Source organism: Canis lupus, chromosome 1, assembly GCF_011100685.1.
Source record: "Canis lupus familiaris isolate Mischka breed German Shepherd chromosome 1, alternate assembly UU_Cfam_GSD_1.0, whole genome shotgun sequence".
Classification (NCBI taxonomy): domain Eukaryota; kingdom Metazoa; phylum Chordata; class Mammalia; order Carnivora; family Canidae; genus Canis; species Canis lupus.
The window spans coordinates 101,252,483-101,266,781 of NC_049222.1; the positions used below are offsets into that span (position 1 = coordinate 101,252,483).

At 40.1% G+C, this 14,299-nt stretch overlaps 1 protein-coding gene across 1 annotated transcript; it reads left to right on the plus strand.

The window, feature by feature from the left end:
* Positions 1–1,653: 1,653 nt before the first annotated feature.
* LOC102155171 (zinc finger protein interacting with ribonucleoprotein K) lies at positions 1,654–7,681 on the plus strand. Its single transcript, XM_038525522.1, is given in 5 exon segments — positions 1,654–1,700; positions 6,044–6,251; positions 6,254–6,404; positions 6,407–6,611; positions 6,771–7,681. Coding segments are annotated over 5 exon segments (1,179 nt in total). The 3' UTR covers positions 7,339–7,681.
* Positions 7,682–14,299: the final 6,618 nt, after the last annotated feature.

Sequence of the window (14,299 nt, forward strand, 5' to 3'; positions counted from 1 at the left end):
TTATACTAATTTTAAATGCAGTATTCATCATGTTAGAGTGTGCCCAATATGGGATATTTTGGGGTGTTATGACATTGGGAAATTTAGGCAAGGCTACAATTCAAGTGAGGCAGATCTATTTTTCTGTTTTATATCTGGTTACTTTCCTAAGTATAGGAGCACAGTGTGTTAAAGTGGTGAGATTCCCCAGATATGATTTGAGCCTCAGTAATGGTTATGTTTCTGAGGTTTGGGCTTTGGTGCCTTTTAGTAAATGATGTTTAAACTACTTTATTGAGGAATTATTGACATGTAAAAACCTATACGTGTTTCATGGATACAATTTGATGGGTTAGGGATAAGTATATGCCATAAAACCATTATCATTGTTGAAGCCATAAATATACCCATCACCTAAGTTTCCTCCTATCCCTTTATTATTATCATTATTTGTGTGCGTGTGTTTGTGTGTGTGTAGCAAGAACACTTAACAAATGTTGTGGTCCCATCCATTAGGACCCCTTCCATAATCCTCTCATATCTATGCTTCCTATGGATGTTTTGGCCACCTGACAGATTGTCCTCTCTCCTTACAACCTTCCCACAGCCATTTCTCTCCCTCAGTGGTGTTTATGAGGCCCAGTACCCCTCCCAAATACCCAGGCATGACACCCAGTCACAGCTCCCATCTTCCCCTGCTGGGCATCCAATACCTTTCTCATGATGACAAGGATCCCCTTCCTAATTGTGAGCCACAGCTACCCTCCAGTGCAGACAATGACCACCACGTTCTGCACATCTCCCTACTGAACCCCTCCTCAGAGTTCCAGACCTGTGTGGCCATCTACTAATTGTTCTTCACCCATTTTTCTTTGAAACATCTCTGATTCTTAAGATAGTCAAAACCAGAATTGATAGCCTCAGTGAAAATTATCTTACCACCTACTTTAATATCCTGGTTAATGGAATTTCCATCCTTCTAGCTGCTGAGCTCTAAAACTCCCTTCCTTTCCCTCTCAGCAAAAATCTGAAATTCTGGGCAGCTCTAAGTAAAAAACTGATTCAGAATCCAACCAGTTCTCCCACTTCCACAGCCACCACCTTGGTACAACCACCAACACTCACCTGAAGTACTACTGCAGTTGTTGCCTGTTCCTTGTTCTTCCCATAACCTCCTGAGGCCAAAAGTATATGCTCTGCTCTCCAGGCTGCAGCCACGGGGAGCTTGATGAGAGCTGTATCAGATCAGTTCCCTCTGTTCCAAATCTCCTGTTTCCCATCACCTCCAGAAGAGATGCCCAACTTTTCATGGAGCCATTCCATGCCTGACTCCTTCCCACCTGTTCTCAGTTCTCCTCCTTTCTCTCTATAATGATAAGAAAGGGGAACTGCAGTTCTCTGAACAAACTCATAGTCATCTCCTAGACTGAACATATTCTGATACTTATGTCTGGAACAATCTTTTATACCTCATTGTATTGGTGGCCAGCAACAGGAACTTCTGGATTTATGACCCTGGGCTTGGATTTCTTCAATGTCTCTGGGCCCAAGAAGAGTGGAAGAGGGCAGGCCAAGAGTCCCAGGACACAATCCCAGAGACAAAGGGTGGGATCAGGACCATTGAGGGCCTGGAATATCCTTCATTCACTGTAGTGTGCGGGAGAAGGCCCGGCGATGGTCCCCTCGTGGAAGTTCGAGCCCACAAGGGCACCCTCAGCGGAGTGAGGGGTCGCAGCCAAAGTAGGAGGTCTCCCAGGGGAAGCGCTCTCTGCGAAACGCGCTGACAAGTCTCGGAGCCGCTTTTCACGGGCTCGGGACCTGACCCGATCGGGGCCAGCGGGTTTGTGTGCTCCTCCCGGGGTCGCCCGAAAAGATCAAGATTTGGCCTCGGGGGCGACAGGTGCAGACTCAGCCCCCCGAGGGCCGCGCGGACGCGTCGCTGGCAGCTCGATCTGGGGCACCGGGACCGGCAGTGGAGACGCCTGGAGTCCGGGAGGTGGGGGGGGGGGCCTGCCGGCAGGTGCCCAACACTTGTGAACCCCCGAGCGCTCCCGCAGCTCCGGGCTCTCGGACCCCCGGGCCCTCGGGGCAGCTCGCGGCCCGCACCTGACTCGGGACCTGGCGGGCGCCCCCTGGAGGCCGCGTGTGAAAATGGGATTAGCGCCCTTGGGGAGAAGAGGCCTGGGAGGGAGACTCTGAGGCCCCCCACAGGAGGTCCCCACGCCCTCTAGGTGTGTTCCCTGCCTCCCGCGCTTCCCGGACCTCCACCTGAGCTTCCGTGGGGTCTGAAGGTCCACCCTCACTGTGCCCAGTTCACGTTGTACCCTGTCTGATGCGACCTCAGATCACACCTGGCCCGCTGACTTGAAGCATGTCTGTCCGTAGAGGGAAAGATTTAAATGAGAATGTGAGCAGTGAGAGCCCCACGCAGATCCTACCCGTGGGCCCCTGGTGCATCCAAGACCCGCCTGCCTCAAAGATAAACTCAAAATGGATGAAACATCTAAATGTGAGACAAGATTCCATCAAAATCCTAGAGGAGAACACAGGCAACACCCTTTTTGAACTTGGCCACAGCAACTTCTTGCAAGATTCATCCATGAAGGCAAGAGAAACAAAAGCAAAAATTAACTGTTGGGACTTCATCAATATAAAATGCTTCTGCACAGCAAAAGAAACAGTCAACAAAACTTAAAGACAACCTACAGAATGGGAGAAGATATTTGCAAATGACGTATCAAATAAAGGGCTAGTATCCAAGATCTATAAAGAACTTATTAAAGAAAACTTATTAAGTTATTAAAGAACTTATTAAGTTATTAAACTTATTAAGTTATTAAAGAACTTATTAAAGAACTTATTAAACTCATTTCAATCGTGAAATGGGCAAAAGACATGAACAGAAATCTCACAGAGGAAGACATAGACATGGCCAACAAGCACATGAGAGAATGCTCCGTATCACTTGCTATCAGGGAAATACAAATCAAAACCACAATGAGATACCACCTCACACCAGTGAGAATGGGGAAAATTAACAAGACAGGAAACCACAAATGTTGGAGAGGATGTGGAGAAAGGGGAACCCTCCTGCACTGTTGGTGGGAATGTGAACTGGTGCAGCCACTCTGGAAAACTGTGTGGAGGTTCCTCAAAGAGTTAAAAATAGATCTGTCCTACGACCCAGAAATTGCACTGCTGGGGATTTACCCCAAAGATACAGATGCAGTGAAAGAACGAGACACCTGCACCTCGATGTTTATAGCAGCAATGTCCACAATAGCTAAACTGTGGAAAGAGCCTCAGTGTCCATCGAAAGATGAATGGATAAAGAAGATGTGGTTTATGTATACAATGGAATATTACTCAGCCATTAGAAACAACAAATACCCACCATTTGCTTCGACGTGGATGGAACTGGAGGGTATTATGTTGAGTGAAATAAGTCAATCGGAGAAGGACAAACATTATATAGTCTCAGTCATTTGGGGAATATAAAAAATAGTGACAGGGAATAAAGGGGAAAGGAGAAAAAAATGAGTGGGAAATATCAGAAAGGGAGACAGAACATGAGAGACTCCTAACTCTGGGAAACGAACTAGGGGTGGGGGAAGGGGAGGTGGGCAGTGGCGGGGTGGGGGTGACTGGGTGACGGGCACTGAGGTGGGCACTTGATGGGATGAGCACTGGGTGTTATTCTATATGTTGGCAAATTGAACACCAATAAAAAATAAATTTACCAAAAAAAGAATATTAATTATTGAAAATCTATGAACAAGGACTTTTTTTTCCCATTTATTTGTATCTTTAATTTCTTTCATCAGTGTTTTTATAGTTCTCAGTGTATAGATCTTTCACCTCCTTGGTTAAATTTATTCTTAAGTGTTTTATTCCTTTTGAATCTATTATAAAAGAGATTGTTTATAATTTCTTTTTTCACAGTTCATTGTTAATAAGTTAAAATCCAGTATTTTTTATGTTGGTTTTGTATCCTGCAACTTTATTGAATTCATTTATTCTAACAGGTTTTAAGTGTAGTCTTTGGGTTTTTTGTACATAAGATTATGTCATCCACAAATAGAGACAATTTTATTTCTTCTTTTCTCATTTGCATGCTTTTTATTTCTTTTTCTTGTCCAATTACTCTGGCTAAGACTTCCAGTACTATGTTGAATAGAAGTGGTGAGAGAGGTCACCTTGTCTCGTTCCTAATCTTAGCCAAAAATTTTCAACTTTTCACCATTGAATATGATGTTGGCTATGGGCTTATCATACATATATGACCTTTATCATGTTGAGGTATCATGTTCCTTCTATACCTAATTTGTTGAGAGTTTTTGTTATGAAAAGATGTTGAATTTTGTCACATGCTTTTCTATCTATTGAGGTGATGATATGATTTTTATCCTTCATTTTGTTAATGTGGTATATCACTTTATTGATTTGTGTTTGTTGAACCATTTTTGCATCCTAGAGAGAAATTCCAGTTGGACATAGTGTATGATCCATTTAATGTGCTGTTGAATTTAGTTTACTAGTATTTTTTTGAGGATTTTTTGCATCTAGGTTCATCAGGGATATTGACCTGTAATTTTCTTGTTTTGTAGTATCCTTATATGGCTTTGGTCTGAGGGTAATGCTGGCCTTGTAAATGAATTTGGATGTATTCCCTCCTCTTCAGTTTTTTGGAAGAGTTTGGGGAGGAATGACATTAAGTGTTTCTTACAATTCATCAGTGAAGCCATCAAATCTTGTACTTTTCTTTTTGGGGAAGGTTTTTGTTTGTTTGTTTTAAGGGAAAGTTTTTGATTACTGACTCAATGTCCTTACTCATCATTGGTTTGTTCAGGTTTCCTATTTCGTTATGGTTAAGTCTCAGTAGGTTGTATGTTTCTAGGAATATATCCCTTTTTTTGTAGGTTATTCAATTTATTGATGTACAGTTAATAGTAGTTTCTTATGATCCTTATATTTCTGTGGTATGAATTACAATATCCCCTTTTTAATTTCTAGTTTCATTTATTTGAGTCTTTTCTTTTTTCCTTAGTCTATTTAAAGGTCTGTCAATTTTATCTTTTTCAAAAAACAAAACCAAAAATAATTCTTAGCTTTGATCTTTTCTATTGTTCTTCTAGTCTTTTCTTTAAAAAAAAAAAAGATTTATTTATTTATTCATGAAAGACACAGACTGAGAGAGAGGCAGAGACACAGACAGAAAGAGAAGCAGGCTCCCTGCAGGGAGCCCAACACAGGACTTGATCCTAGATCCTGGGATCATGACCCCGAAGGCAGGCACCCAACCATTGAGCCACCCAGGCATCCCCTAGGATTATTTTCTTTATTTCCCTTTGACCTTTATTATTTCCATCCTCCTGCTAATGTTAGGCTTAGTTCTTTTCTAATTCCTTGAGTTGTAAAAGCAGAATGTTTACTTAACATCCATTATCTTTTCTTAATATAGATAAGTATCTGCTATAGCCTTCCCTCTTAGAACTGCTATTGCTGGATCCCATAAATTTTGGCATATTGTTTATTTTCATATATCTCAAGATATTTTTTTAATTTCCCTTTTGATTTCATCTTTGATTCATTGGTTGTTCAAGAATATGTTCTTTATTTCCACATACGTGTGAATTTTCCAATTATCTTCCTGTTATTTCTACTTTTCATTGCATTTGGTCAGAAAAGATACTTATATGATTTCAGTTTTCTTAAATTTGTAAAAATTTGTTTTGTAGCCTACCATATGCTCTATCCTAGATACTTTCCCCTGCACCCTTGAGTAGAATATGTATTCTGTTGCTGTTCAGTGGATTGTTCTGTATATATTAGCTCCATTTGGTCCATAGTGTTGTTCAGGTCCATTGTCTCCTCTACCATCATGGTTTTATAAGATGCGAAATCATCCTATGCAGAAAGCTTTAAAAACACTGTAATGAATACTCTCCCACTGTAGTCAGCATGATTCATCAGTATTTCTCTTTTTTTTAGTTTGTTGGCATGGAGTGGAGAATGAAGAGGCATAATTTGGCAGTGTTTCTTTAGAAGTTTTGTCACAGATCAGGACTCCAAAGATAGGTCTATCCACCCAGAAGACTCACCCCTGTGAGAAATGTGTCCCTATTCTGAAAGACATTTTGTACCTGACTGTTCTACCTGGGTAGAAACTATACTTGGATGGAGCATGTGCAAACCTACACCAGCTTCAGAAGCATTATACTGCAGAGAAAAGGGATGTGGAAAGGGCCTTATTTGTAAAGACTTGCATTTACCATGTCCCTTCACCTGTAGGAAGGTTGGAAAGGAGTTTCCAGCCACATTGGGCTTTCTTCAGCACCACAAAATCACCAAGTGTGGGGAGGCCTTTCATGGTGGAAAAAGTCATTACACATCACATGAATCCACTGGGAAAGTCTCCAGCCACAGAGTCTTGTTTACCACTGAAGAGTATCCACTAGAAAAAGGGTTTATGAGTCCAGCAAATATGGGAAAGCTTTTTACTGCAAGTATTCACTTGTTCAGCTCCAGAGAGACCACACTGGAGAAAAGCCTTATACGTGTGGTGAATGTGGGAAATCCTTTAGTCAATGTTCCAACCTTATTGAATACTGCAGAATCCATAGTGGAGAAAAGCCTTATGAGTGTGAGGAATGGGAAAGCCTTTGGGTGCAGATCCAATCTTGTAAGGCACCAGAGAACTCATAGTGGAGAAAATTACAAGTGCAGTGAATGTGGGAAATTCTTCAAAGCTTCATCCTTGTTCAACACTGGAGAATTCACACCACAGTAAGGCCTTATGTGTGTTCCCAGTGTGGAAAATCCTTTAGCCAAAGAGTTACTCTCATTAGACATCAGGGTGTTCACACCAGTAAAAGGCTTTACACGTGTGGAGAATGTGGGAAAGCCTTTAGATCCAAATCCAAACTTGATCGGCACAACAGAAGTCACACTGGAGAAAGGCCTTATGAATGTGCTGAATGTGGTAAGTCTTTTAGACAAAGCTACAGCCTTGTTGAACACCAGCGAATTCACAGCAGAGCAAAGCCTTTTGAGTGTGGCCAGTGTGGGAAATGCTTTAGCAGAAGAGCTATTTTCACTAAACATCAGCAAATTCACGCTGAAGAAAGGCCTTAGAAGTGCAGTGAATGTGGGAGATCCTTTAGTCAAAGCACCAGCCTTATTCAGCACTGCAGCATTCACACAGGAGCAAGACTTTATGAGTATGGTCATTGTGGAAAATCATTTAGGCAAAAACCTATTCTCATTCAACATCAGGTAGTTCACACTGGCGAAAGGCCTTATGAGTGCAGCAAATGTGGCAAATCCTTTAGCCAATGCTCCAGCCTCAATCTCCACTGAAAATTTCACATCATGGAAAAGGCCCATGAATGCAGGAAATATGGGAAATCGGTCACTACAACATCTGATGTTTAGCACCAGAAAGTCCATACTTGAAGATAGGCTTAGATTTGAAGGAAACATGCCATCTCCTGTTCACTCTAATGGCACTAAATAGTTTGTATGAGGGAGCCATGTACTTAAAGTTAAACCTCATACTTGCAAGCATCCAGAGGGTGAAATTCCCCCATGAGTTTATAGGCATGTGTGAGGCTTACAGGAGCTGCACTACACATTCCAAACTACCCAGGGCTCTTACCAGAGTTAGATCACTGACAGTTTCTCTAATAGAAGCCATCCTACTTCTCTTACCTTGTACAGTGTTTCATCAGTCACTGCAGTGTGCCTAAAGCAAGGCAGATGTCTGTGCTCTCTCCCATTCCCTAGAGGAAATCTTGAGTAGTCTTTGCCCTTATAGTAATTTCCCTTTTCTGATTAAGTATGAATATGACCCAGTTTGGGTCAAGAGTGGGCTCTGCTGGCAGCTTACAGGGAAGGCTTACCTTCTTCATGGAAATTTTTGTTTTCAGACAACACTTGTAGTTGATTTTTCCAGCCTTAAGGTCACCAATGGTCTGCCTCATTGCTCTGGTTTGTGCAGCAATAAAGTTCTTAGTGTTTAATCTATCTTTAATCATGGGGGTTGTATTCACTGTTTTGGGTGAATGGAAAACAGAAATGTGCTTGTGTGGGGGCCCCAACTTTGTGCAGCTCAGTGAGGACAATGCAGTGACAGAGAGAAGTTCTCATTCCTGTTTTGGTCTAATTTGTATGGCTGCACAAGACCTAGGAAACAATGCAGTGCTTCATGGTCCTCATTTGTGGCCTAGATGCCTCCTCCATCTATTGTGAGACCATAGGACACCCTAAGGAAGGGCCCCTTGCTTTGGAAAGTTCTGGTGCCTTTAGGAATGGCATGAATTTATTCTCTTGCTCCTAGAGGCTGTCATGTGATGCACAGCACTGTTGAGGGGAATATTTTCAACAGGTTCTACAAAGGAGCCGAGTGTCCTGATATTTATAATTCTGAAGGCCTTTTATCACTCCTCAGACTACAGTAACTGGTTTCAACCATAGGTGGTACTGATATCCTGGATGTGATTAATAGGCAAACTAGATGCTATATCCCTCTTCTAAAAGTGCATCCATAAATCTCCCAGTGACTATTGTTATGAGGAATTACAGGACTCCCAGTGCTGTGTATCTTCTCTAGCCGAAGTCATTGTCAGAGCAAATAATCTAGAGGTATTTGTGAATTCTCATTGTCCTCCTGGGCTGTTGACCTCAGTGGCCATCCACTGCTCTAAAGGCAGAGAAACGAAGACAGAAAATGGAGATCCTGTTGTCCCAGGATGTGACTCTTGTGGTCTAGTCAGTGTTTCATTTGTCCCAGATTGGAACAGCCTCCATTGCTCACCAGTATTTCCTGCACTGATTCAGGGCTGCTCTTTCTCAGGAATAAGGAAAAATAGAGTGGAGTCAGTACTGGGTGGTTAAACCTGCTGGTTTACAAAAAGTAGGTGATTCAGATTTTTTATTCTGAACTATTTTTTAGAAACTTTTTTGAGGTACAATTGACATGCAGTAATCTGCACATATTTAAGGTGTACAATTGAAAATTTTTGTCATACATTTAAACCCATACAAACCATCATAATCATGATAATGAAGAACCATGATGTACCTCATGCTTTTATAATTTCTCTTTGTCCTTACCAGACCTTACAGGGATTCAGGGATTTACTTTCTTTAGCAATATGTTGGTTTATAAACATTGGGATGCAAGTATCTCGGTTTTTCACTGCATCTGTATTTTGGGGGTAAATCCCCAGCAGTGCAATTGCTTTATTTTTAACTCTTTGAGGAACCTCCACACTGTTCTCCAGAGTGGCTATACCAGTTCACATTCCCATCAACAGTGCGAGAGGACTCCCCTTTCTCCACATCTTCTCCAACATTTTTGTTTCCTGTCTTGTTGATATTCACCATTCTCACTGGTGTGAGGTGGTATCTCATTGTGGTTTTGATTTGTATTTCTCTGATGGCAAGTGATACGGAGCATTTTCTCATGTGCTCGTTGGCCATGTCTATTTCTTCTTTGGTGAAACTTCTGTATGTCTTTTGCCCATTTCATGATTGGATTGTTTGTTTCTTTGCTGTTGGTTTAATAAGTTCTTTATAGATCTTGGGTACTAGCCCTTTATCTGATACGTCATTTGCAAATGTCTTCTCCCATTCTGTAGGTTGTCTTTTAGTTTTGTTGACTGTTTCTTTGCTGTGCAGAAGCATTTTATATTGATGAAGTTCCAACAGTTCATTTTTGCTTTTGTTTCCCTTGCCTTCATGGATGAATCTTGCAAGAAGTTGCTGTGGCCAAGTTCAAAAAGGGTGTTGCCTGTGTTCTCCTTTAGGATTTTGATGGAATCTTGTCTCACATTTAGATGTTTCATCCATTTTGAGTTTATCTTTGTGTATGGTGTAAGAGAATGGACTAGTTTCATTCTTCTGCACATGGCTGTCCAATTTTCCCAGCACCATTTATTGTCCTCATTGTCCTCCTGGGCTGTTCACCTTAGTGGCCATCCACTGCTCTAAAGGCAGAGAAACGAAAACAGAGAATGGAGATCCTGTTGTCTCAGGATGTGACTGTCTTTTTTCCAGTGGATAGTCTTTCCTGCTTTGTCGAATATTAGTTGACCATAAAGTTGAGGGTCCACTTCTGGATTCTCTATTCTGTTCCATTCATGTGTCTGTTTTTGTGCCAGTACCACACTGTCTTGATGATCACAGTTTTGTAGTACAACCTGAAATCTGGCATTGTGATGCCCCCAGCTATGGTTTTCTTTTTCAATATTCCCCTGGCTATTCGGGGTCTTTTCTGATTCCACACAAATCTTAAGATGATTTGTTCCAACTCTCTGAAGAAATCCATGGAATTTTGATAGGAATTGCATTGAATGTGTAAATTGCCTTGGGTAGCATTGACATTTTCACAATATTAATTCTTCCAATCCATGAGCATGGACTATTTTTCCATCTCTTTGTGTCTTCCTCAATTTCTTTCAGAAGTGTTCTGTAGTTTTTAGGATATAGATCCTTTACCTCTTTGGTTAGGTTTATTCCTAGGCATCTTATGCTTTTGGGCAATTATAAATGAGATTGATTCCTTAATTTCTCTTTCTTCATTCTCATTGTTAGTGTATAGAAATGCCACTGATTTCTGGGCATTGATTTTGTATCGTGACACACTGCCAAATTGCTGTATAATGTTTCCCTAACTCAGGGAAATGAACAAGGGGTAGTGGAAAGGGAGGTGGGTGGGGGGATGGGGTGACTGGGTGACAGGCACTGAGGGGGGCACTTGACAGGATGAGCACCGAGTGTTATGCTATATGTTGGCAAATCGAACTCCAATTTAAAAAATATACCAAAAAAAAAAATCTGTCCTAGTTGTGCCCCAGGGTCTTCATTGAAGCACACTTTATAAAATCTGAAGACTAAAAACATTGTAAGAAACTGCCAAACTCTGCCTCTCTCTCTCTCTCTGTTTCTCTCTGTCTCTCATGAATAAATAAAATCTTTTTTTTTTTTAAATAAAATCTTAAAAAAAAAGAAACTGCCAAACTGTGATCTAAGCTGGTTATACCCATCTGAGTTCCCACTGACAGCCTATGAGCTCCTGTTCCTCCACATTTTGCCAATACTTCATATTGTCAGTCTTTTAAATTTTTAATTGTTTTAATAGAGGTGTTATAGCATTTAATTGCAGTTCTTTGATGTTTCATGATGTTGAGCATTTTTTATGTTTGCCACTTATATATCTTCTTTAATGAAAATGACAACACTATTTGTTTATTTTAAAATGGATGTTGGCTGATACTTTTCATTAATAATAAAAAGACACATTTTGGAACTCTACTCATTTTTCAGGACTGTTGTATCCTCTGCCAAATGGAAGTATTGTTTTTCAATTCTATAAGAATATCTTTGCAATTTTTTTTGGGGGGGGGGCACCTGGGTGGCTCAGTCATGCTCCACGTCAGGCTCCCTGGTTCTCCCTCTCTCTCTTTCTGCCACCACCCCACCTCCCCTGGCTTGTGCTCTCTCTGTCAATAGATTAAAAAATCTTTTAAAAAATTTCAAAATCTTAAAAAAAACTTTTTTGTGCTATTTACAGTGTAACACCTACAGAGGCCATATACATTTAAGCATTTTCTATATTCTTAACATATTCTCCATCATTTTCTGAAGTCTAGACATTCAATAAACACAGGCCCTGTATTGTAGTGTTTGTCAGTTTCTCTCATGTATATACATACTCCCATCCCAGTCAGTTTCAGATTGCTAAAATGATGTCACTGAACGTGAATTTGGGAAGAGATGTGCAGTAGCACATTATATTCTATACCACCATACAGATACAATAGTTATCAATAACCTCAGGAATATATATGAGTACGATATAGTAAAATAATTTGGAAGTGACAGCTTTTGAGTATTTATTACATTTACTTTAAAAAATAGCTTTATTAAGGGCAGCCCTGGTGGCCTAGCGCAGTTTAGCACTGCCTTTAGCCCGGGGTCTGATCCTGGAGACCCGGGATCAAATCCCACATCGGGCTCCCTGCATGGAGCCTGCTTCTCCCTCTGCCTGTGTCTCTGCCTCGTTCTCTCTCTCTCTCGAATAAGTAAATAAAAATCTTTTTAAAAAATAAAAAAATTCCCCCCAAAATAAAAATAAAAATAAAAAATAAAAAAATAAAAATAGCTTTATTAAAAATTCTTATATTGTGCATATTTAAAGTGTACAATTTGTGTTTTGATACATGCTTAACCCCTGAAACCAAATGTTTCTTCTGCCTTTTTTAATGCATCCCTCCTAACATTAAAATGGTAGACATATTTATCCTTTGAATGGATATTTTCAAATATATACATAAAAGGAAATGTGTCATGGAGCCCCATGACCCCAATCCTAATCTTTCAACATTGATCAATTCCCTGTTGTTTTTATTCCCTCTAGTCTCACTCATTACTAGATTGTTTTTTACATATAATCTCAACATCTTGTTCAATGCCTAATCTCTTTGGAATGCATTTCCAAAATGTAAGGACTGTTTAATCCTAAAAACTTTTTTTCAAACAAAATATTTGGAGTAGGGCCCTGGGTGACTCAATTGGTTAAGCATCTGCCTTTAGCTCAGGTCATGAATTCCAGGGTCCTGGAATTGAGTCCCATATCAAGCTCTCTGCTATGCTGGAATCTGCTTCTCCCTCTCCCTCTGCCTACCATTTTGCTTGCTTGTGCTCTCTTTCTCTGTCAAATAAAACAGAAAAAAATATATTTGGGATTTCATATGTCAGTGCTCTATTCTTTCAATTTTCCTAAACTGTTCTTTAAGGGAATCAGATCCAAAATGGATATATATGACTTAGTAGATGGGTCTGTTCCCTACTCACTTAAAACCACATCATTTTCTAATTCTTAGACTATCTGTTTGTCGAAGTTGCTTAGTCATTTGTCATAATTTGCTGTATTTTGGATTTGTCAGGGATCCTGAATTTGGGGAAAGAAACAAATCCAGATCCAGGAGGCAAAGAAAGACCCCACCAAACAAAATCACCCCAAGGAGATATACACCATAACACATAGTAATTAAAATGACAGAAAGTAGTTATGAAGAATTTTAAAAACAACAAGAGAAAAGAAAACAGTTACATACAATAAAAACCCCCATAAGGCTATCAGTTGTTTTTAGCAGAAGCTTTGCAGGTCAGAAGGGGGTGGCATGATATATTCAAAGTACTGAAAGAAAAACCTGCACTAAGAATAGTCTACCAAACAAAGCTATAATTCAGAATAGAAGGACAGATAAAGAGTTTCCCAGACAAACAAAAGTTAAAGGAATTCATCACCACTAAACCAGCCTTACAAGAAATGTTAAAGGTGATTCTTTGGGTAGAAAGGAAAGAAGCAAGAGTAAGAAAAGTAGGAAGCACAAAAGCGGTAAAATTAAATATGTCTATAAAAACCAGTCAAGGGATTCACAAAATAAAAGATGTATGACACCATACACCTGAAACAAGAAGAATGGGTTCACATTGTGACCATCAACTTAATTTAGACTGCTATATGCATAAGATGTTATGTATAAACCTAATGGTAGCCACAATAAAAAACTGGTAGTACAGGGCAGCCCAGGTGGCGCAGCGGTTTAGCGCCGCCTGCAGCCCGGGGTGTGATCCTGGAGACCCAGGATCGAGTCCCACATCAGGCTCCTTGCATGGAGCCTGCTTCTCCCTCTGCCTGTGTCTCTGCGCCTCTCTCTCTCTCTCTCTCTGTGTCTCTCATGAATGAATAAATAAAATCTTTTAAAAAAATTGATAGTACATATGCAAGAAGTAAAGAGAAAGAGATCCAAGTATATCACCAAAAGCCAACAAACGACAAGAGAAGAGAGCAAGAGAAGAAAGGAACAGAGAAAAACAAAACAACCATAAAACAAGTACCAAATGAGAGTAAGTACATACCTATCAATAATTACTTTGAATGTAAATGGACTAAATGTTTCAATCAAAAGTAGGGTGACAGAATGTATAAAAAAGCAAGAGTTGTCTATATGCTCCCTATAAAAGATTCTTCAGATCTAAAGATACCTCCAGATTAAAAGTGAAGGGATGAAAAAGCATTTGCCATGCAAATAAGAGTGGATATAAAGCCAGGTTAGCAACCCTTATATCAGACAAAATAATTTTAGAATTATTCATGCAATAGTATTTTTTTATTCTTGCAATAGTATTAATCATAACAATAATATACATTTCCTTGTAGACTGTCTTCATGATTCAAGAAAAAAGATATTTCTTCTCCTTGAAATTACCATCTGTATAATAGTCTGTATCCCACCCTCTTCCACATTCT